This window comes from Pan troglodytes, chromosome 1 (genome assembly GCF_028858775.2).
Source record: "Pan troglodytes isolate AG18354 chromosome 1, NHGRI_mPanTro3-v2.0_pri, whole genome shotgun sequence".
In the NCBI taxonomy this organism is placed as follows: Eukaryota; Metazoa; Chordata; class Mammalia; order Primates; family Hominidae; genus Pan; species Pan troglodytes.
This window is the reverse complement of record NC_072398.2, coordinates 87231598-87255977: the sequence shown is the minus strand read 5'-3', so window position 1 is coordinate 87255977 and position 24380 is coordinate 87231598. Positions and strand designations below refer to the sequence as shown.

The following is a 24380-nucleotide window of genomic DNA, read 5'->3' as shown; positions in this document are numbered from 1 at the left end:
AGAACAAGTATTTTTTATAGAGAAAACAATCCTAGCTTTTTTTTTTTTTTCTTTTGAGATGGATTCTCTCTCTGTTGCCCAGGCTGGAGTGCAGTGGTGCCATCTTGGCTTACTACAACCTCCACCTCCCAGGTTCAAGTGATTCTCTTGCCTCAGCCTCCTGAATAGCTGGGACTATAGCCGCATGCCACCATGCCTGGCTAATTTTTGTGTTTTTAGTAGAGATGGGGTTTCACCATGTTGGCCGGGATGGTCTCGATCTCCTGACCTCGTGATCCACCCGCCTCGGCCTCCCAGAGTGCTGGAATTACAGGCATGAGCCACCGCGCCCAACCAATCCTAGCTTTAAACGGACTGTATTTTTATAAAAGACAGTGAATGGCGGTTTAAAAAATATATATGCATTGCATTTTTTTGCATTTGTAAAAAGTAATTTCTCATTAGTTTGCTATAAAAGTGCTGTTAGAAAATTATTGATTTCCACTCCCCCCTAGTCCCTTGATGTTCATTCAGGAAGACTGTTAGGACTGTCTCACACACAATTACTATTAGGAGTATGTCTAACATTCTGTTTGGATTTTTCATTTTCAAATTACTGATTTATCACATTTTGGTGTTTTATATCAAGGAAGAGTAAAGACAAACCTGAACTGAATTAGATAATAGTAATTAAGATAACATCCTTTTTATTTTTTTTGTTTTGTTTCAATAGTAGGGAAAAGGAAGTTAATTTTATCTTGATGACTGTAAACTATGTTATGGGACAGGAATTTCGTTCTTAAATACCTGGATTGTTCTTTTTGCTCTTGCTGAAATGAAAATGAAATAATAAATTACCTCATGCTTGGTCTTCTCTTTCATCTTTCAATATAAAATATTCTAACAGTTTCATTAAAAAGGTGAGTGGCATCATTTCTTGTGCAGAAGGATGTAGACTTTTTCTCCCACTTAGGTTCTTAATTTTATTGGCAGAAATTATTATAATTGATACTACATTGGAAATTCAGAAGAAGATTCCAGAGCCCCAGGTTTCGGCTTAGCATGAACCAGACATTTATAACGAACCCAATAAGCAAGCTATGTTATTTTATTTTATAAATGGACATGTATTTAACAAAATATTTTAATATCTAAAGATGTAGAAGTAGCCATTGACTGTCTAGTACTGTTATTTAAGCCACTCTCTCCCAAACTTACACTCCCTCACACCCTGCATTCCTGTACCTTTTAATCTCTTTACAGTTGAGCGGTTGAAATTATTTTCTCTAAAGCAGACACACTCTTGGATAACTACTGAGTTCCTGTTATAGCTCAGCAAGAAAAAATGCTTATGATCCCAGTACTCCAGACAAAGGTCCAAAGTGCTTCTGTTCTTTTGACTCTCCTTAAAGAGTTTTTACCACCAACATAGTAATCTATTCAGCTTTCTTTGCTTAGTTCCAGTTATTTGTAGCTTATTTTCCTGTAAATACTTTGCCTTTTTCTCCTCTCTTTGATTTGTTTGTTTTAGTATGATTTGGAGAGGGAGGTTGGGGAATAACTTTTTCTCAAACTTCCAAGTCACTTTGAGTGTAGAATAACTGATACATTAATAAGAAAAAAATCCAATTAAGTTTAATGCTTTTTTTGTTTGTTTGTTTAAGAGACAAGGTCTCTGTTGCCCAGGATGGAGTGCAGTGGTACAATTATAGTTCACTTCAGCCTCCAACTCCTGAGCTCAAACAGTTCTCCTGTGTCAGTCTCCAGAGTATCTGGGACTACAGGAGAGTGCCACCACACCCAGCTAATTTTTATTTATTTTTTGTAGAGATGGGGTCTCACTTTGTTGCCCAGGCTGGTCTTGAACTCCTGGGCTCAATAATGCTTATTTTAAAAATATTTGTAGCCAGGCGCGGTGACTCAACGCCTGTAATCCCAGCACTTTGGGAGGCCGAGGCGGGCGGATCACGAGGTCAGGAGATTGAGACCATCCTGGCTAACACGGTGAAACCCCGTCTCTACTAAAAATACAAAAAAATTAGCCGGGCGTGGTGGTGGGCACCTGTAGTCCCAGCTACTCAGGAGCCTGAGGCAGGAGAATGGCGTGAACCCAGGAGGCGGAGCTTGCAGTGAGCCGAGATCGCGCCACTGCACTCCAGCCTGGGTGACAGAGTGAGACTTCATCTCAAAAAAAAAAAAAATGCTTTTGTATGATAGTCTATTTAGGGAGGGAGGGAGGAGGTTGATTAAATAATATAACAAAATTAATTCAAGAGCTAAGACAGAAACAAATACTCAGGAAAGCTCAAATAAAGTTAAGAAGAAGATGATTTTAAAAGGGCAGAAAAGAAACATTGAGAAGAAAGATTGGGAAATGATATTAATTTATTATTTCAATACACATTTAAATACCATCCTTACATGTAGCTGTCTCATCCACTAATATATAAGGAAAGAATTTCTTCCTGGGGCAGTTTTTCATTAAAAACAGGTTCTCTTTGAATCAGATGGCTATGAATGTCACTTTGCCGTATTATCTCTACTTGTTTAATATTTTTCTTTTGCAAATGAGATGGATGCCTACTTTGGGAACATTTTTTATTTCTATTACATTTTCTGTTTTCAGTACCTGTCTCAAATTGTAAGTAAACACGTAAAGTGTCTTTTCATCAGTTTCAAATACATACACAATATTACAGAAGAATCTGAGCTATAGCCATATGACTGTCTGAGAGATGTCTCTTTCTCCTCTCTTTCCAAGTATTTTATATATTCTAGCAATAGTACCATATTTGGGTATGCACCCCTTACTGGTCCCTTATAAAAATTATTAACACTGTCATATATATGGCATGGATTATAAGGGTAACCTTAAGTAATAGGGACTTATAAGTTATGTGAGATTAAAGAAGCACAGGAAACTGGCTCAGAATCCAAATAATCCCTCTGTGCTTGTGCTTCATCGGGTGGAATGTATACTAGTCTTCATGGAGAATTGGAGTAGTGGTTTATTGTCATTTCTGATTTGACAGTAGTTCCAGTGATTCCACTTTAGTCTTTTTTTTTTACACATTACTGATTCATACTCCTCAAACACAAAGATCTGATTGGGTAGTTCTGGTCACCATCTCTTATGCAGAGAATTACTATGGCAGCTTTGGCTTATGATCCACAGTTATTCATTTGTGACAAGAGAAAAACCTGGGGCCACTCTTCTGAGAAAATGACTTTGGTAGGCACTGGGAGCTTCATAAACTACTATACCACACAACCTGTTTTTTTTTTATTATTATTCTTTTTTCCCCGTTGTTAGTAAGTGTGCATTAAATTCTTTCTTGTATTGGTTCCTAATTGTTTGATCTAAAAGGCCCATCTTCTCATCTATATGATAAGCCTTTTGAAGGCAGGAAATATCGTATGCTTTTGTGACTACCCCTGACACTCAGCAATGCCTACCACTGAGTGCTTACTGAACAGAATGGTTTTAGACATGAGCCATTGAGAGAAGTCACAGTGATGGAAGTTTGTTGTTTTTCATAATCATTTAAAAGGTTTTTTTTACATTGTTTTGCTTAAAGAAATTGGAATCTATTTTACTGATCTAAGAAGTAATATAAGCTGTGCTGAATGCCAGTAGAAAGTTTAGTTAAAGATGATCTCTGTTTTGTCCATTTATGATTTGCACTAGCCAGATATCATCAGCTTATTCTTGTCTCTGAATCTAAGCTGTAGAGCTAAATAATTCACCTGAGTGTAGTGTTTAACAGCTTTCTATGTCAGTAAGTAGAACTTTGAGATACTTGCATCTTCATTTAAAATTATTTGTTGGCAGCATTTTGGAGTAGATTGTTGTTAGACCTCACTGATTTCTTTTTTGGAGAAGGGATGGGTTCTACTATTTGTACAGATTCAAGCAGTAGGAGCCAGAAACTTGAAACTTTGGAAACACTGTAGGAAATACTGTGATTATTCCAAAAAAAAGGTTGACTAGTGATGTTATTTGTTCAAAATGTTTGCCAGAGGTTTAGTACCACGGATGGGCATAAAAACGAATTTCAAAAATAGCAATGATATTTTCTAACTTAATACCTAGATTGATACCTAACACATGAAGAATGGCATATTTTCTTAATGCCTGTTATTTATTTCTTAGAAATTTATGTTTAGTTTATATGCATATATAAAAATTCAACATACAATTGTATGTATATATATAAAATCTCCAGAGGCAGGAGGAATTTCTTTAGTATCAAAGGAAATTCGTTTATAAAGTCTACTTCAAAAGGGTACAGCTCCTTCTTTTGTTTCTGAGACCTCAAAACTTGAGTGTACACATAGATCTTGGAGTTTGGCCATTTTCTTATCTCCACTTTCATGGCCTTTCAGCCAAATTCTAGCTGGAAAAAAATGTGAATAGATGAGTTTGGAAAGATACTTGCATTTTAGAAAAGGGTCTTATCTCAGAAGAGAGATGTTTTAAAAAACCTTCTTTTAGAAGGCTTTTTAAAATTAATTTTTAGCCTTAAAATATATTCTCATTCAGGTCTAAAGCACATTATAAAAAAATAGAGCAGAGTTGACTGAGTACCCTAGGTTAATAAACTTAACCTAGATTTATTTAATCATTATGCCAATAATGTTCTTTTTATATGTCCATTTTCTATTTCACTTTATTATATACAAATATTAACACTTCAATGTATACTACCTTTGTAGTTTACAAACCTCTTTCACATACATAATCTTAGCAATTCCTTACATATAATCACAAGTATTCTTAGTCCTATTTTATGGCTGAAAAGCTGAAGCAAAGAGAGATTAAGTAGCTTATCTAAGGACACAAAAATGGTAAGCATTAGAACTAGGGCAATAATTGATGGATTCTAATTTAATACAGTGATTTTTTTTTTCTTTACATTGTGGTGCTTTTTTTCTTTATATCTGGCACTTTTAGATGTATTACAGCATATTTAAATAAAAAATTAATCTAACCCTCCAAAATCAAGGTATTTCATTGAAAAATCTGCTGGACAGTTTTGGCAGATTCATTACACAACTTCAAAAATTGTTTGTTTGTTAATTACCTGATTATGTTTGTTTGTTAATTACCTGTTAATTATAATTATAGATTAAGTACTTTAATAGACTATGCTTTCATAATGCTGTAGAATAACTTAATGGTTTGAAATACTATAGTATAGCTTCAGATTTCAAGTCAGGGAATAGAATAAATAGGCCTTGAAAGTTTCTGGTTTCTTTTTAAAACAGTGTCTGAAATTTCCAACATGGTGGAAAAGAAATGTCTTTGCTTTGTCTTAAAAAGGAAGTAGTTTAGCAAAAACATAAGCTGTTTTAATTATTGGTATTCTAGAGCTTCTCATTGAAAAGAGTGGGGTTTTTTTGTGTGTAAATACATTTTATTATGGATTCTGTATATGGCATGCTAGATCTTTGAGATCAGAAGCATTTGATCTCAAACTCCTTGTTAAATGTGAGTTACTGTTGTGTGGTTTTAGAGGATTTAACTATTTGTTCTTTCTCTCTATAACATTGCTAGCTAACATAAAAACATAGTTTTTACTTACACTTTTCAATCACAAAGTCTAAAATAACTTGCTTTATGTTTGAGAAACGATTGTTCAGTAGTCTGTAAGTAGACTTGTATATAGCCACAAACAGAGAACTTATAACTCAAGAATAATACGAAGTCTTCAAAATTCTCAGAATGGTGGGCAGATCCATCTGAGTCATGATAATTTTTCAATGGTTCTTATTTGTTTGCTCTATTTGGTAGTCTTATTATTATGAAATGTGTTTTTCATATGCATTTGTTTAATCTCCCCTTTTCAGGTTGTATGCTTTCTCTGGGCAGGGATAAGGTCTATTCATTCTGTTTTGTCTTTTACAAGATCTATTGCAATGCATTGAAGGCTGGGCAGAGTAAGTCCTAAATAAATGTTGACTACTCAGACCACTAGCTGTTTATTTGTGTTGTTTACCCTTATTTTTTATGTCCTGCTCTTCAAAAGATTACTAGAGGTGGGGTTCGCAGAAACAAAGGAGGACATTTTTCTCAGTGAATGTTTAAAATTACTTCGGTGACTTGGATAGCAATGAAAATTTTAAGAATATATAGTCAGCTTTGGTGTGGGTGGACTTTTTGCTGTGGAATAGAATAATTCCTGAAAGACTTCTAAAGTTACGTTGAAAAAAGGCAGGAATTAGGGTGGGAAGTGGGAGAGGAGCAGAAAAAATAACTATTGAGTAACTAGGCTTACTATCTGGGTGACCAAATAATCCGTACAACAAACCCCCGTGACATGAGTTTACCTATAAAACAAACATGCACATGTACCCCTGAACTTAAAATAAAAGTTAAAAAAGAAGAAAGGTAGGATTTAATGATTGATAGCTTAAAGTTCTCATCAAATTTTTTGTAATGAGGGAAGAAAATATTTCCCCAAAGCAGAACTGCGTTCCCAGAAAGAACATTTCTTCACATCATGAATATGTGAGGAAAAAATGTATTTTAAACAACTGATAGGTACAGACCCTAGGGACCTGCATTCTAGCCCCAATGTTGCCACTCAGTGACATCTGCTATGTGACTTTAGACAAATCACTTAGTCCCTCTCTCTTCAGTTTCCTTATATGTTAAGTGATAAAGTTAATGTAGATTTGCTTTTTTCCTTCTGGCTCCAGAAATCTATAGTTTTTATCTGTGTGTTTGTGTGTGCGTGCGCTTTCCTCTTAGAAAGCTGTAGTATTGCTTTAAACTCTTTGAAGTTACTAAGTGATTCAATCTAGTGGAGTCAGTGTATTTTAAGAGTTTTGAAAAACAGCCATAACAAAAACAACAAAATGTGAAGTTACAAGGTGGGGCTATAAATTAATGAGTTTGTTTTTTGAATAGCTGGCAGTTTTGTAATTTATTTAATAACACTTATACAGAACACAATACAATAATCTTTAATCTTTATAATTGAGATAGGTGCAGTTATCATCATTTTACAGATGAAGAACCTGAGGCAGTCGTGTCCATTGTGAACTCCAATGAGAAGGATTAAAAAGAAGGAAGAAAAAGTCAGCTGTAGAAATGAAAAAACAAATTTATCCATTGTGACATCTTTTAGAAATGGCAGAGTCAGAATTTAACCAAGAAAGTCTGGCTCTATGTTCTTGATCATTTCCCTCTATTGCCTGTTTAAGATATCCAAATATCATATCTTTGAAGGTAGTCAACTTGGAGTTTAATTCCGTTGATCTCTCTTTTCAAAACATATTTTGAGTTGTTTCAGGATCATTTTCCAGAGACTAAGACAAAGCCCTGTGGAAAACCAAGCCACATGTTACTCAAAGTAATAGTGTGGGAGGAACAAGAGCCAGCAGGGAAACACAGAGGAAATTATTAGAAATATAGGAGAATTGGAAGAGTACAGATGAAGGAAAATAAATCAACTTGTTTATGTTATTTTAAAACCTAGAGGTCAAGGAAGAGTTCAGAAAAGGAGGCTGTCAGTGGTATCAGATGTTATAGAGCTCCCTAAGAATGAGAAATGAAAGAAACTCATTTGTCTTGTGTAAACATAAAAATTATTGGTAACTTGAGATTACATTTATTGTAGAGTAATCAGAACAGAATCCAGAAAAGAGATAGAAGAGAATGGGAAAGAAAAACAGTGGTTTGGTAAATCTGACACTGGAAGGAAATGGAGATAGCCTAGATACAGATAAAGAGAAGAGAACTAAGAGTGTGTATGTATGTGTTTGTGTTAAGGACAGGAGAGATATAGGGATAGGGTATAAGGTAAATAAGGACTATTGTAGTTAGTTTATATACATATAAGAATAGAGTTTATGTTTTATGCTTGACAGATGTTCTAAAGGAAAATAAGTCATCGTTCCTCCTCTGTATTGTTTTCTGTTTAAAGTAAAAGCATGGAGAAAGTTGAACAGTTTTTGTTTATTTGCAGTAGGACTACAGAAAAGAAAAATAAAAGAGTGTATGGAATTAAAACCAGATTTTTGAAAAATCAAATCATATTTAAAGTACTGCTTGAGATATCAGAAGTCTTTTAAATCTTAAATACAGAGCTGGTTTTTAATAATGGTAAAGAGTTTTCAAATGTTAAAGTTGATAGAACTATTTCACATTAATTATATGTAAATGGTTTTATAATTTTTTCTCATATTAAGTTAGAAAACTAGCAAAGTAACCTACATAAAATTTGGTATAACCTTTCTTATGATGTCACAAAACTTAATTATGGAGGAAGCAATTATTATAATTAGGAAAAATTGATGACTTATGATCTGACTCAGGATCAAGGTCTGAAACACTCATGTCATTTCCTCCCCTCTCCTGTATAGTGTACAGTGATTTGTTCATTTTGGACTCTTAATATTTTAACTTTTGACACCATCAGCAAATCTAAACACTGACAGTTGGTGTTTTCCTGAAAAATGTTAAGGCTAATAATTGTGTGATATTTATTTCAACACATTGCTGCTAGTCTTCTATAAAGATCTCATTATGGGTAGGCTTTGAAGAGATATCCAATTCATAATATGGGCGTCACACTGGAAGCCTGCAAGATGGATGATTGGCTGAGAGTAGGAGTGTAGTTTCTAAAAATAAGTGTTTCCCCTGCTACGAAGTACCCTGAGGGCAAGAACCCTCTATCTTAGTCATGACTTTGTTCCCAATACATGGTATATCAGGCATGTAGCAGGTATTCAATAAACATTGAATGAATAAACGAACAAATTAATTAGATACCAAATCCATCAGTTTGACACTATATTCTAAATTAGTTTATATAGTCACCATAATGTGATAAAGAAATTGTGATAGTCTAGTTTACTGAGCATTGTTATCAGGACCATCTGTGTCTCATGTTTAAGTCTAGAAATCAGTCTTTGAAAATGAGTGAATTCAAATGCATTTTTAAAAGTCTAAGTGCCATTTTGCATGAGGGAAATTATATACCTAGTAAGAATTTCTCTGGGTTTCAAAGTCAGAACACTGATCTTGGTAATACATGGACAGAAAGGATTATTTTTCAGTTAGGGTGCTAAACAGATTGTGCTATCATTTTAACCTCTGGAATGAATAAGCCCCAGACTTAATAAGCTCCTTATGTATAAGATGCCTGTTATAATGTGTCTGTAATGTCCTAGAAAGATGAGACTATCCCCTGCATAGTGCTTATTTCTTGCATGGAATGAATTTAAGATAAGCTTGTCAAATTTTAAATCTGACATAGACTATCTTTTGAATAATTTATTTGGAGTCATCTCTGTCTGATTATAATATGCCCAAAAATAAATCTTGAAAAATTAAAATATATCATACAGAATAAACAGTTTACATGTAACAGTTAACAGTTACATGTAAACTGTTATTCAGATTACATTTTACAACTATTTCTTTTCTGATTCCATTTTTTATTGAATAGAAGTTCAATAACTTTTATTCTGTTAAGAATGAGTCTGTCTTGGAGAGGGTCAGTGTCACATATTTACTTTGAAGTTCCTTAAAGAGGTTAGTTGAATTCTCCCCCCAAAATGTGCTTTGAATTAGCAGCTTTTGAATATCTATTCTAGTAGAGGTAGGAGCAATATGAACTAGAGAGAATGATATGCAATAAAAATAATAATTTTTCTTTGACTTTCGAATGAGGATAATCTAAACCACAGCCATGTAGGCAGACATTTTCTGATGTACGTAGGTATGTTTGCATGTCTGTCTATCTATCCATCCCCTTGTTTTCTATATATTTGACCCTAACCTTTCAGGATCCTATTTTGCCATCAGGTCCAAAACCAAACTGAGCGATAAGAGAGTGGAGATCCTTAAATCAGTGGTTCTCAAACTTTTTGGTTTCCAAATTCCTTTATATTTTCAAAGAAACATTAATGAGAAGAGTAGCATTTTGTTAACATTAAGAAAAACCTCTTTAATAACTGGCTTAATAGAAACCAGCTAGATTCTTATATCTGTTCTTTTTGGTCAAAATATATGAAGAAAATCCAGCCTCACACAGAGATGTAATTGGAAAGGAAGGACTATTTTAAAAGCCTTTCAGATAATTGTGGGTATTCTTTGATGCTACACCAAAATGCAACAAGAGGTAGTTTCTTAAAGGTTAGTTGCAACTTGGAAGCCAAACCTGTGAACTTTTAGTACTCTGAAATTAAAATCCATTGGTTGATCTTGCACTTTGAATGGATCTTTTACCTCTGCAAGGTTTTGTTACATCATACATTGGTCATTTGAAAATACTGGTTCACTGAGTTATGCAGATCTTCCAAATGTTGACACATTTTATTATGTATTAAAATGTCACATTCTTTAATACTATCACAAATCTTACCAGAAAAGTCTTTAAGTATTGTGAGCAGTTCATGGTAGCAGATAGAAGTTTTCCAAAATTCTGGTTTTCACTTGAGGGTTCAAATTTTATCATTGTCAAAAATATGTCAGTTTTCCTTGAAGTGGTAGATTCACTTAATTTATTTTCAAGAACATATCTGTCAGATACCCAAGGCTAAACAACTATAATTTATCAGTCTTTCAAGTAAAAGTGGTGTTCCATGAAGAAAGTAGCTAGTGCAGCTCACAACTCAGTTACACAAGTGGTTTTCCTCTAGACAACAATTGTACTTTGATATGCAGCAGAAATGCTTTATGTGTATTTCCCATTTTGTCATACAGAATATTAAAAAGACTTCTACTCAAGGGTCAAGATTTCATAAAATTAATAACTTTTATTGCTTCATCAAAGACTTCCTTCAATTACATTGACTGTGTGTGGTATGTGCATGTATATGAACATAGGGCAGTAATATGATGAACTATATAATACGGTTTGGTGTTGCTGTCTTAATTCATGCTAGGGCACCATCATTGCTTTTGCATCATCAGTGTAAATATCAACACAGTTGTTTCAAGATAAATGATGAGATTTAGGAAAGTTATTCAACACTGAATATTTCAGTACTGTTAGTGTTTGTTGCCAAGCATTCCTATAAGAGGTCTTTGTTGTTGATTACTTGGGGCTCATACTGAATAAATCTAAGCAAAACATAAAGTTTATAGATTCTTCCACTTGTAAAACAAAAGCACAATTCTGTAGTTGAGATATTAACTCAGCCTTCGTATTTGCAACGAAGTGTAATTTGATGAATTAACATATGGTTGGAAAGAGTCATGATTTCTTATACTGACTTTTCAGCAGGCATTGAGCAAGGTCGATTATCCACAATTTTATTAGTCTCTCAGCTATTATATGCACTTTTTCAGTCATTGCATTATATTAATAACTTACAATGTAGAATACTTCCGTGGTCTTTTCATTTCCAGTATGATAAGCTGTAATAGAATTTTTTTTAGAGGATTCTTCACACCTATGTTTAAAATATCCAGTTCCATTTTCTTTGAACTCTACATGATTGGTTTCAGAATGACATCACAACTTAATTGGCACCATTATAGTATTTGAAAGATTTTGTTGCATAAGGGACAAGAAGATAGATTATTCATACCTCTGAAACAAGAGAAAGATGACTTTCAATGTATGGTCATTTTTTATTAACAATTTTGACTAGTTTCTTTGCTAGATTCCACCTTTCCATGAGTCATAAAATTCTCAAATATATCAGTTTTATCTTTTCTGTATCTTATATGTAGACAGTATAGTTGTGCGTTAAGGAGGCAAGTTTTCTAATCTCCTGTATTTTAAGCCAACAATTCATTCTTAAATATAAGAAAAGTATGTAATAGGTTTTTATATGAAATATTAAAATTTAAGAAGTTTTAGATAGATTTAGAAAACTTTTCCAAAAAGATTTAAAAATAATATTATGAAACAAAACAAAGTATACATTCTTCTTTGTTGTATTTAGATAGAAGTTTCAGTAGTGGAGTCCATATAACTGAGCTCCATAATAATGTGTTTCATAACTTTCTCCATTATTCTACTACTAGATCATAGAAGGCTTGTTTCTCTTAAGGTTTAGTTTTTTCATGCACTCAGAAAATAGTTTTTCAGGAAGTATGTACTGAGTATTCTGAGGATATGCAAGGAGCATGGGTTCCAGTGATAAATAATACATAGTCTCTGTGCTCAGGGAACTTATAGTTTAGTTGGTGCTAACCAGATAAATTAGCAAAATAATTGACAGATATAGTAAGCATGATGAAAACACACAATGGACTCAGAGGATAACAAGGATGCTCTCCTGAGACAGCGACATTTAGCTGATATCTGAAACATGGGGGGAATTCAAGGATTCCAGGCAGAGGAAAGAGCATATGAAGGCAGTTAAGTAAGGCAGGAAAGAGCTTTATTTGAGGCACTGAAAGAAAACCAATGTGACAGGAGACTAGTGAATGGGAAGGGGGATGAGTAACGAAAATGAGGTTTGGGAGATTGGAAGGGGCTAGATCTACAAAGCCTTATTAGCTATAGTAAGTAGTTTGGGTTTTATTCTGAGGGCTAGCAAAGGGATTTAAGCAGCAGAATAACACGAATGATTTAGTTCGTAGAAGATGTTCACTGCTACATGGACAATGCATTAGAGAGAGACCTATTAACAGTAGGAGCAGAGACAGCAGAGATACCAATTAGAAGGCTTTTTCAGTAGCTCCGGCAAAATGATGATGGCAGCAAAGTGATGAATGGATTCTAAATACATTTTGTGGATAGATTTAGTGAGGATTGGAGATATATTAGATGTGTTCAGATTTCTGTCTTGAATTACTAGGTAGAAAGGATTATCATTTTTACCAAGATGAAAATATTTGGGGGGCACGGTAATATGTTTGGTATAAATGTGGAGAGTTATTTTTGGATACATTTAAATTTGAAATGTCTGTGAGACATTCAAGAGAATGTGTGCAATTGGCTCTATGAATCTGGGACTTAAGAGAGGATAGATCTGAGCTAAGAAGAGTAATTAAGAATTGTCAGCTCATACACATTTATTTATTTATTTAGAGACGAGTCTTATTCCATCTCCCAGGCTGGAGTGCAGTGGTGTGATCTCAGCCCCCTGCAACCTCTGCCTCCTGGGTTCAAATGATCCTCCTGCCTCAGCCTCCTGAGAAGCTGGGATTACAAGTGTGTGCCACCACACTTGACTCATTATTGTATGTTTTAGTAGAGATAGGCTTTCACCATGTTGGCCAAGCTGGTCTTGAACTCCCAACCTCAAGTGATCCACCCACCTCAGCCTCCCAAAGTGTTGTGATTATAGGCATGAGCCATCATACCCGGTCAGCTTACACACATTATCTCATGGATTTACATGGGAATAATGGAGTCATCAAGAAGAGAGTATGTAGAGAGAGGAGGGTTCAGGACCAAATTAGATTTTGAATTGGAGAAGGACGAGAGCAGCAAAGGACGGTTCAGGACCAAATTAGATTTTGAATTGGAGAAGGATGAGAGCAGCAAAGGAGGAGGGTTCAGGACCAAATTAGATTTTGAATTGGAGAAGGATGAGAGCAGCAAAGGAGACTAAATAGGAGCGGTCAGCAAATAGGGAGAAAACCAAGAGAAGAGACTTTTGAAGGGGGAAGGAGTGGTTTATTCTTGAATACTGTTGAGACGTTAGATAAGATGAAGGATTGGTTTTCACTGGATATGTCAGCATGAAAGTCACTGATATACTTGACAAGAGCCTTTTAGTGATGACATGAAAAGTAAAAGTTAAAGATGGATTAAGTAGTAAGGAAGTGAGAACAGCATAACTATTTAAAAATGTTTGCCTATAAAAGAAAATAGAGAAAAGGTAGGGTTTTGTCTTATTTTCAAACTCTAGATATCAATTATATATTTTAAAGGAATGAACCTATAGATAGGAAGAAAGCAATGTTAAAAGAGAAGTCAAGTCCTTGAGAAGGGGCAAAAAGGTGGAATTCAGATAACAGGTGGAAGGATGGCCCTTTGCTAGTAAGGCAGGACATTATGGTAGAAGCAAGATGAGTTCATAGATAGGACCTTAGGTTCCGGGAAGATAAAGAGAAGACACTTCTAACAGTTTCTGTTTTCCCAGTGAAGGACATCTCAACTGATGTCATCAGCTGAAAGTAAGGATATTAGAGGAGGTATAGAAGATTTAAGCAGAGAGGCACAAGTATGAAGTAGTTGTCTTGGCCAGTGGGATGGTGAGCCTACTAGAGACATTTGGATTGTGAGGGCTTGGTGGGGTGTCAGTATGCAGTATGCTTTAAAGTCAAATCTCTGCAACAAAATGCCAGGTGTAGAGTTACAGTTGATTAATAAGACACAGCCCCTGTACTCAGGGAGTTTGTAATCTAGAGAATGAAAGACATATAATTACAATATGGTGTGATGGTTGTGATGAACAAGGTAAATGTAGGGTGTCGTAAGAGCACACATTAACCAGTCTTGGAGGGGCTGTCCTATGCAAGGAGGTCTTCATGGAGACCTAACAGCTAAGCTAAGACCTGCCTGTTCTGCAAGTACCTTACTTAAAGCTATTACATAATAGCTGCTGGGGATGAAAATATTCTAGAAGGTATGATAGTCACACTGTATTATTATATCTTTATGCAGTAGCTTTTATTTCTGCTGACATCATCAGGCATCTTTGAAATTTCTTTTTTTTTTTTAACACTTTGAAATGCTGTGAAGCAAAGTATCATCCCTCTCTTTCCTCACCCTCTTCTCTTCCCTAACACCTTTCTTCAGTTCTAGCTGTTGGCAGCTAGATGCAACTTAATAATACCATTTTGTTTTCATTTGGCATGTCATTCATCATTTTCAAAATAAATGAACTTTAATTTTGTGCTGCCACAATCAGGAATATTTGAACATTTAGTGCTTATCTTGGGTATCTGCCCTTACTACTTTCTGAGGAGCTGCCCTTTATAGCAATCAGGGAACTATACCACTTGGAAGACTAATTGTCTTTATACAGAAATAAAATCCTTGTGTTCAGATTTCTGTCTTGAGTGGCTGGTTTGAATCTAATTTTCTGTTATATGAAGCAAAGATTTATTATTTAACATAGTTTCAAAATTAAAATTGATAGTGAAATTTTATGTGCCATGCAATGTCATGTGTGTTCTTTTAAGGTGAAGATTCATTTTTTAATAGCTTTATTGAGGTATAATTGACATAAACTGCACATATTTAACACCACATTTTATGTGTGATATGTATGTGTGTGTGTGTGTGTGTATATGTATATACTTATATAGGTGAAATCATCACCATAGTCAAAATAATCAGCATCCCCATCAGTCCCAAAAGTTTTGTTTCTCATGCCCCTTTGTAATTTTTCCCTGCCCTCTCACCAGTCAACTGATCTTTCTGTTACTACAAATTAGTTTATAGTTTTAAAAATTGTATATAAAGGGATCTTAATTATATATATTTTCCTTCCAGCAGAATTATTTTGAGATTAATCCATGGTGTTGCTTGTATCAGTAGTTCTTCTTTACTGCTAATATTCTGGTGTAGGGATATAGCACAATTTACTAATATATTCACCTTCTACTGTTAGCTACTACAAACAAAGCAACTGTGACTATTTGTGTACAAGTCTTTGTAGGGACATATGCACTCACTTCTCTTGTGTAAATACCTAGGAGTGGGATGGCTGGGTTATATAGTAGGCATATGTTTAGCTTTTTAAGAAACTACCAAACTACTTTGGTACAAGTGGTTGTACCATTTTACATTCCCACCAGTGGGAATAAGAGTTGCAGTGCCTCCACATCCTTGGCAACACTTGATACAGCCTACCTTTTTATTTTTAGCCATTCTAATAGAGGTATGTAGTGGTATCTCATTGTGGTTTTAATTTGCATTTCCCTAATGACTATATTAATTTTGACCATCTTTTTATGTGCTTATTTGCCATCCATAAATCTTCTTTGGTGAAGGGTCTGTTCAAATCTTTCCCGATTTTTTATTGAGTTATTTTCTAATGATTGAGATTTCATTTTGAGGATTTTGTGTGTGTGTTGTTTTGTTTAGCAGCTTAGAACACACACATTTATTATCTCACAGTTACTATGGGTCAGGAGTCCAGGCATAGATTTGCTGGGTCTTCTACTCCAGGGTTTCATCTGAAAGTAACAATCACAGTCTTGGCCAGGTTTGCAGTTGCATCTCAAGGTTTTACTGGGGAAGGTTCCACTCATAAGTTCACATGATTGTTGGTAGAATTCAGCTCCTCGTGGGATGCCGAACTAAGGGTCTCAGTTATTTGCTCAGTTGGAGATTCCCCTCAGTTCCTGCCACATGGGCCTCTTGATATGGCAGCTCACAACATGACAACTTGCTTCATGAAAGCCAGCAAGGAAGTGTTTATGTTTACTGGTTTATTATGATTAACAAAGGATACAGATGAATAGCCCGATGGAAGAGATGCATAGGGCAAGCTATGTGGAAGGGGTATGGAGCTTCCATACCCTCTCCAAATAGGCTACCTTCCAGGCACCTCCTCATGTTCAGCAATCTGGAAGCTTTGCGAGTTCTTTATGTATTCTATATACAAGTCCTTTATCAAATACATGACTTGTAAATATTTTCTCCCAGTTTTTTGCTTGTATTTAAATTTCCTTTTTAGTGTTTTTCAAAGGGCAGAAATTCTTAATTTTGATGAAGTCCGATATGTCAGCTTTTTATTTTATGGACTGTGTTTTTGTGGTTTTAAGAAATATTTGCCTAACTAAAGGTCACAAATATTTTCTCATATTTTTTTTCTTAAAGTCTTACAATTTTAGGTTTTACATTTAGGTGTATGATCCATTTTGAATTAATTTCTGTGTATGTGCAAGGTATATATCAAAGTTCATTTTGTGTGTGTGGATATCCAGTATTGTATGATATTCAATGCTGTGTTTTCACCTAATAGCTTTTAAAGGAAGAATTAAAGCAAAGCCAAGTTAAATAGGTTATACCAGACTGTTAGTTTTCTTTGTGTTATCCTTGACTTTGTTAGGTTGCACATTTTGCTGGAACTTCTTAAAACAGTATGCTATGATTGAACTTCTTCAACCTCAAATTTCCAGTCTTTATACTTAACCAATGAAATGTTATTTATATACTCTTTGGAAACATAACATATACTGTAGATAATTATAGCAAAAGTGTAATGGGTAGCAGAAGATATTGCCAAACCAAAATTCTGGAGAACAGATGAGACAAACACATAATATGTGCCTGTATGGGTCACAGTGCTAGGAAATACACTGAAAAGTGAACGAAGAAATAAAAATAAGCCTCTTATAAGAAAAGCTGCTACTTCTGGGCTAATCTATTAGTAGTTTGTTTTGCTTAATTTGAAAAAGAGCTTCAGAATCAGACTCTAGAGTGAATCTTTTAAAACTATATATATTATGCATGTATACACATATACATACTCTATGCATTGGCTTAAATAATATAAAAACAGCACAGGAATAGTTTATGCTGTAGTATTGTGCAGTCTTATTCAGAAATAAGAAAAATAGTTTTTCCATTTAGCTGTGAGTCATTACTTTTTAGTTTCGTGGAGAAATTAAGTTTTAGTGGGGGTCGATACAGCTTTTTTTTTTGTAGAAAATCAGGTAGCATGGGCTTTGGAGTCAGACAAATCTCGGTTTTAATTTTCAGTGTCCTTATCTCTAATATAGTAATATTAATAGTTACCTCTTCCTGGGTTGTTGAGAGGTTTAAATGAAATAATAAGTTAAGGACTGGCACAGTGCTTAACACATAATAGGTATTCAAGATATGTATACTTCTTTATCATCAGGGGATTGACCTTGGAAGCATATGGGTACATAGAAAGAACCCATAAAAGGATATGACAAGGGGAGAGGAGTTTGTTTTCATTAGATTTAGCAAATTCATTCTTTCCCCCAACTCCCCAGAAAAATTCATTTTAATGCTATTATTTTCCTTATCACCCATAAACAGACAGAAAATTGGCATGTTTTGAAAGAGTGTTAAAACTGCAAGAGTATTACACGGTATCATTACACTACCATCCATTATCTAACTGGGTTTATTTATGAAGGTTAGATTTAGATAATTTAGACTTACCCTTTTTCCATTTTGTGGGGAAAGAGAATCAGAAACTTGAAAGGAAGAGCTCTTCCAAACAGAAAGATAGCTAGAATCTCTCTCAATAGTCTATATAATCTCTTCTAATAATCTTTAGCAAAAGTGACTTTTGAGTTCTTTTAAGTATTTCCTGTATTGATTCTAATTCAGTGCTCATTTCATGTGATGTCTATAGAACTACAGACTTAGATTACAGTCAGAAAACTGAGTAACAGCAGACACCAGGTTTTCAGCTGTTTTTAGGGTTTATTCAGACTGACTACATCACATTCATTTGGATGGATTTAGTGACATCAGTTGATAATTGTAAAGAAACTAGCCTTTAATCTGACATTTTCATATTGATATTAGATAGGAGCCACATGACTATGTCATGGGTTCATTCACAAGAATAATAAACATTATTTTCACTTGTAGCATAAAAGCAGTCTTTAGTGTTATCTTAGAAGCATTAAAACACACACACATATATATAAAATCATATAGATTAAAAAATTCTATCAGCATAGGTTCTGTAATTGTTAATAGATGTAATTGCATAAGGTCGCTATGCATTGTTTCTCATTTTCAGATGAAGCCTGTCACCTTGACATTTTTATATATAATAGGAATCCACAGGTTGTTAAAAACATAAGGAAATTAAGATAATTTGAATTCAGATTATAAAATAGTTCAGGTCTGTTCTGATGAAGCAACTTCACTTAGGTCTGAGGCTTTTGGGTCAGCTTTTAAAAGTTTATCTTATTTTTCATTAAAATATGTATGTATAATACTGTATGATGCAAAGAGAAATGGTCAACAGAATTTCTGTGCATATATGGTTGCTGGTTATTTGAAAGCCATTCTCCTCCTAGGATTATTTGACCAATTTTGTATTCAGCTTAGATTAGGGAGAATATAGTGTCTCCTTAGGTAAAATACTTACTAGAACCAAAAAGTCCAGATTAAATTGTTTTTATTTTTATTTTACTGCAGTTTTGTGCAGTTGACCTGCTTTTAAAATATAAAACTAGGAAGGCATATTTTCCATCTACCAAAATGTGAATCTTACTTTCATTTTGAAACAAACACCTCTGCTTTAAGAAGATGAACGGTAGTGATAAATACAAAAACGTTAAAATTTTTTAAATGAATAGCGTTTGTTGATCTTTAAAGAAAACATAAATGTGAAATAACTTTAGAGCTTAAAAGTTTTCTTCCTCAAACCTTTTAGGAATTGATTTTATTATCCAAAACAACTTTATTCATACTAAGTGTGACTATCTGAATAATTACCTTACTTTTATAGTTTTTTTTTTAAAAAAAGCTCTTCTAACTGTAATTATCCTCAAAGAATTGGATTAAGAAATTTAATAATTTTCTGTCATTAGTCCAGCGAGATATTTACTGAATAGCCATTACGTTCCTGGCTGTTAACACTACAAGGACTCCAGCAATGAGCAAAGCAAACAAGCCCTTGCTTTTCCAGAGCCCACATTCTAGAGTCAGATGCTAAACAAATATACAGATAAATATATAATAAAATATTGGTTTAAGTGTTGAAAAGCAAAATCAGAGTAAGAAGGCAGTTAGTCATTTTAAATTAACATTGAGAAATGTTTCCATTTTAAGCATATAAATTCTTTGGCTTCTCTTTTTAAATTTGCTTTTGACTGTTTGCTGCTGGCGAAAATTATTTAAAGTAATTAGGAACTCATCGTAAATATTTTGTACACTACTCTAAAAATCTAACTCCAACTAGTGAATTTAGCATTTATAAATGGAGGTGTCTATAGAGGAATAAAATCTTTGGTTAACCACTACTTTACTTTTAGCAGTAAAGTCTGCAGCTCATGAAATTTGTAATTCTGGAGTGGTTTCAGTTTGCACCATCCCCTGGGGAGCCTGTTGATACAGCACTGAGCTACAGATTATTATTCAGCTGTAGAAGTTTTATGTTTAGGCATTTTCTTACATCTTCCTCTCTCAGTCAGTTGAAATCTTGTATTTTTGCCAAATAAAACAAATCCTATATTAATAAGAAGCTATAAATAAACAGTAGGAGCATGAGTCAGAGCCAGCATCACCCCATTCCTTGTGTGTACCTCTCTAGTACTCCCCAGTATGTTCCTTTTGCACAAACATGTAGTACTGCGTAACTACTGTTCTACAGATGAACTCCAGTTATTTAAGTGAGGCCTGTTTTTTAGAACTAAGTAATACTGTAACTAGTAGAATTCTGGCATGTTACCACAGTCAAAAGCAGAATGTGAAGCTGTATGCTATTGATGGGAGGAAAAAAGAAATATATTTCCTACCTTTCCTGTATAAAGCCCAGAAGATTCCTGTTAGATTTCCAAAGTGGGTTTTTATATAATATAATATAATTCAACATTTTTTTCAGAGGAAAAAAGAAAAAGATAAGTTGCTTGAAAGTCCCATCTCTTTTGCTAGTCGGCTTCTGTCTGATAAAATTTTATTCTGTTTTGCTTCATTGTTTATTCATTCAGTAGATGTTCATTGAACACTTACTGTTACCAGGCACTGTGCTACCATAGACTGTATAAAGACAAATAAGCTAAAATCCTTGTTCTCAAGGAATTTATTATTGTAGAGAAAAGTGACTTGTAAATCCAAAATTTCATACTGGGATAGGAACTATAAAAGAGACATCCTGCAGAATACTGAGATTATAAATAAAACTACTATGTTTGAAGCATTTAGTGTCCTAGCTGTTTTATAGAAGTCATTTCATTTAATCCTTTCAACAGCTTTATGAGGTAGATATCATTACACTATTTTACTTGTGCCAAGAGCACTACATTCGTCAAGGAAGGAGGAGGTAGTATCAAATTTTTCAGAAAGCAATAGAGTTGGTTATAGAAGGATGAGTAGGGTAGAGAGTGGGAGGAAGATGAGGCAGTGTGGCATTTCAGACAGAGAGGTGAATATGTAAGCACACAGGATGAGTGAGAGAATTGTTGGAATGTAGTCAGTTCTAGGAAATAAAAGATGGCAGGGTCCAGATCATGAAGTTTGGTTCTTAACCTGTAGAAGACAGAAATATGATCAGACTTGCATTTCAGGAAGATAACTCTGTAATTGTTTGCAATTCCTGTTAAACGAAGAAATTTTCTCCAGCATTGACTTATGTTTATTAAATACATATAAAAACTAAATTCTAGAAACATCTTATACAGTTATACGTCACTTAGCAATGGGATACATTCTAGGAAATGCATTGTCAGGCAATTTCTTCATTGTACAAATGTCATAGAGTATACTTGCACAAACCTAGATGTATATCTTTGTTTATATTTATTTTTTCATATGGAAAACCAAATTTCTTAGCCATGTTACTGAATGTCAGTCATTTCCCCTACTTGATCTGCATCACCAACATTAAGTGCCATGTGTCAGATTTCTATATATGTTCCATTATAATCTCATGGGACCACCATAGTACATGCGGTCCATTGTTGACAGACACATCATTATGTGGTGCGTAAGTGTACTTATAGTTTTACAACTACAAAGTGAAGCACAGAGAGGTTACATAACTTAGCCAGTGTCACACAGCTAATAAGTAGCAAAGTCAGGATTCGACGTGTTAAGCCAACTTCATGGACTTAACCACAGTCCTGTATTGCCACTCCTCTTCATTTAAAGGCATGCATGCACATATTAGATTTGGAGACAGTTCTAGAGACACTGAATTGGCAACTACAGTCGACAAAGAGACATTGCAGCAAGTACCTCTACGTTGTTTGTTTCTGTACCCTTAACTTGCAGTGGTCTAGAAGAAAGAATGAAGGAAGGGAAGTGATATATTTGTCAACCTTAACTACATTGTAAAATGAAGCTTTTTTTTTTTTTTTTTTTTTTTGAGAGGGAGTCTCGCTCTGTCACCCATACTGGAGTGCAGTGGTGCAATCTCAGCTCACTGCAACCTCCACCTCCTGGGTTCAATCTGTTCTCCTGCCTAAGCCTCCCGAGTGGCTGGAATTACAGGCATATGCCACCACACCTGGCTAATTTTTGTGCTTTTTTTTAGTAGAGACGGGGTTTCACCATGTTGGCCAGTCTGGTCTCGAGCTCGTGACCTCAACTGATCTGCCTGCCTTGGCCTCCTAAAGTGCTGGGATTACAGGCTTGAGCCACTGCACTCGGCCTGAAGCATTTTATGATGCTCACTACCAAGTGTTCGTAAGAGGTAAATAAAGCCCTTGGGCTAGGTAATGTAAGATCCACTGCAACCTGGAGATGAAGAACTTTGTAAAGGGGATAATTGTTATCACCCATCAGAGTTTTAAGATGATCTAGATTTAGTCCCACTAATTATATTTCTCCTAACTTTTATAGACAGAGAAATCAGTGAAAAATATGTATTTCTAAGGATTAAATCCCAATCCATAGCTCAAGGCTACCTTTATGTCTAATAGTTGTGATATAATATGTTGCTTAGAATAGGTTCTATAAATGGAATTCACACATAGGACCCCAGAATCGCTTCTTCACAGGGTTTCAGAGTTGGAGGACATATAAAAGGATAAATCAATCCATAAATCTCTAAGTATTCCTAAAAGAAGAGTGGTGTGTCAGTTATTGGCACCAGTACATGATGAATCCTGCTGGGCTGTGGAGAAAGGAGAAACTGACCTGAACAAGACTATACTCTACACAGCTGTCCCTGACGTTCTACAACCTGTTAGCATTCAGTATTAATTTCATGGATCAAATCAAGGCATGCAAGTGCATTAAATAACTTTTTAAAAAACAACTGCTGATTGCTGACAGTCTATGAGGGAAGAAAAATTAGGGGCTGTTATTTTCCTATCAACCATTACTCTCATTAACAAGAACAGGAAACATTATGAATAAATAAAACTCTTACATCATACCAGAAAAAAGAACAGCTGAATCCCCTAAAGGATTTCATATTCTATCATCAGACAACTAAAGAAAATAATTCCATATAAATGGCTGCATGAATCATTGAAAGAAACTTCCCTGCTTTTTTAAAAGAGCAACTAGAAGTATTTACTTTTTGAAAATAGAGTAACCATTTGTTAAACCGTATATACCATTGAAGATGTTTTGGGTATAAAAGGGAATTTCCATAATAATTACATAGTAATCTTTTATAGCCAAAGTTATGAAGAAGATCAGGATTTGGGAAAATTGTGGTCAATATTTGATTTTCCTTTTCTGTTTGATAGCCTTATCTAGATTCCCCTAGCTTGAATGTAGTAAATATGAGTGTGTAAAAATGTGTATCTAATTCACCTCTTGGGGGAGGTTTAATGTAACTATAAATAAAAATTCTTTCCCCAGGTTAAAAAAAAAGTTACATAGTGTTTAATTCTACCTTTTCTCATTTCTCTATATCCAAAACTATCACCAAGTACTGTTAATTTTACTTTATAAAGCTCTCTTGATATGTCTCTTCAACCTCATCACCACTGCTTTAAATGAGGCATACTTCCTCATTTGGATTATGGCAGCAGTCTCTCTTCCTTTAGTCTCTCCTTCAAATCCACCTCCATCCTTCATATCATCCATCATGTATTTTTCCCTGCCTAAATTCCTTGGTTGGCTTCTATTAAATCCAAGTTCCTTAAGCATGGCAAACAGGGGCCAGCTTCCACGAGCTGGTCCATACCTCTCCTGCCTTATTTCCTGACACTTTTCCTTATACCTTGAGATCCAGCTTGCCAGTAGTTCCCCAATACCTCCACCGCATATACAACCACATACATATACACCCTTATCCCCTCCCTCATGTACCACCCATATATAATTCTCTTTACTGCATCCTTTATCACACTCCTACAAGCCTTGAAGCAATCTGAACACAGAAACCATCTTTGATTTTCAACTCCTAATTGGGACTGAACATACTTGTCTTGAACATAGATTGCTGCCTTGTTAGTATAGGTATCCTAATATGGCACATGTGTATAGTTGAAGCTATAATGCATTCCCTAAGTTCCCTTTCAGGACTAAAGGGTTATTTCCCAACAGCTGGAAGTCCTGCTGCCAGACAGCCTTCTTCAGGAATTGCCTTGTCCCCAACTCAAGACAACCCTGAAGGACCTTTCCCAGTTTTCCATGGGGTCCGCTGAGGCCTTGAGATTGTACTGAAGTCAACTTCTCCCTCTGCTGTTGCTTCCCTTCCACAGGTGTTTATCACAAGAACAATCCCTAATAAACTTCCTGTAAGCACACTCTCAGAGTCAGCTTGCTGGGGAACCCAAGCTATAACAACATGTTTATCCTGTTGACACTTTCTTCTGAGTTCTAAATCATGGGAAGTTACGGTTATCCAAAATC

General features: G+C 34.9%; 1 protein-coding gene across 12 annotated transcripts in view; it reads left to right on the top strand.

Annotated features, from left to right (window-relative positions):
* ATF6 (activating transcription factor 6) overlaps window positions 1–24380 on the top strand; it is a 198343-nt gene that overhangs the window by 101562 nt on the left and 72401 nt on the right. Inside the window, exon 15 of one of the 12 annotated variants that reach the window (XM_054687583.2) lies at window positions 22102–22120. The exons of the other annotated variants lie outside the window; for them this stretch is intronic. Within the exon in view, the coding sequence (XP_054543558.1) occupies window positions 22102–22104 (3 nt within the window). The 3' untranslated portion in view covers window positions 22105–22120. Of the gene's footprint in view, window positions 1–22101; window positions 22121–24380 lie in introns of those variants that run through there. 12 annotated transcript variants of the gene reach the window in all.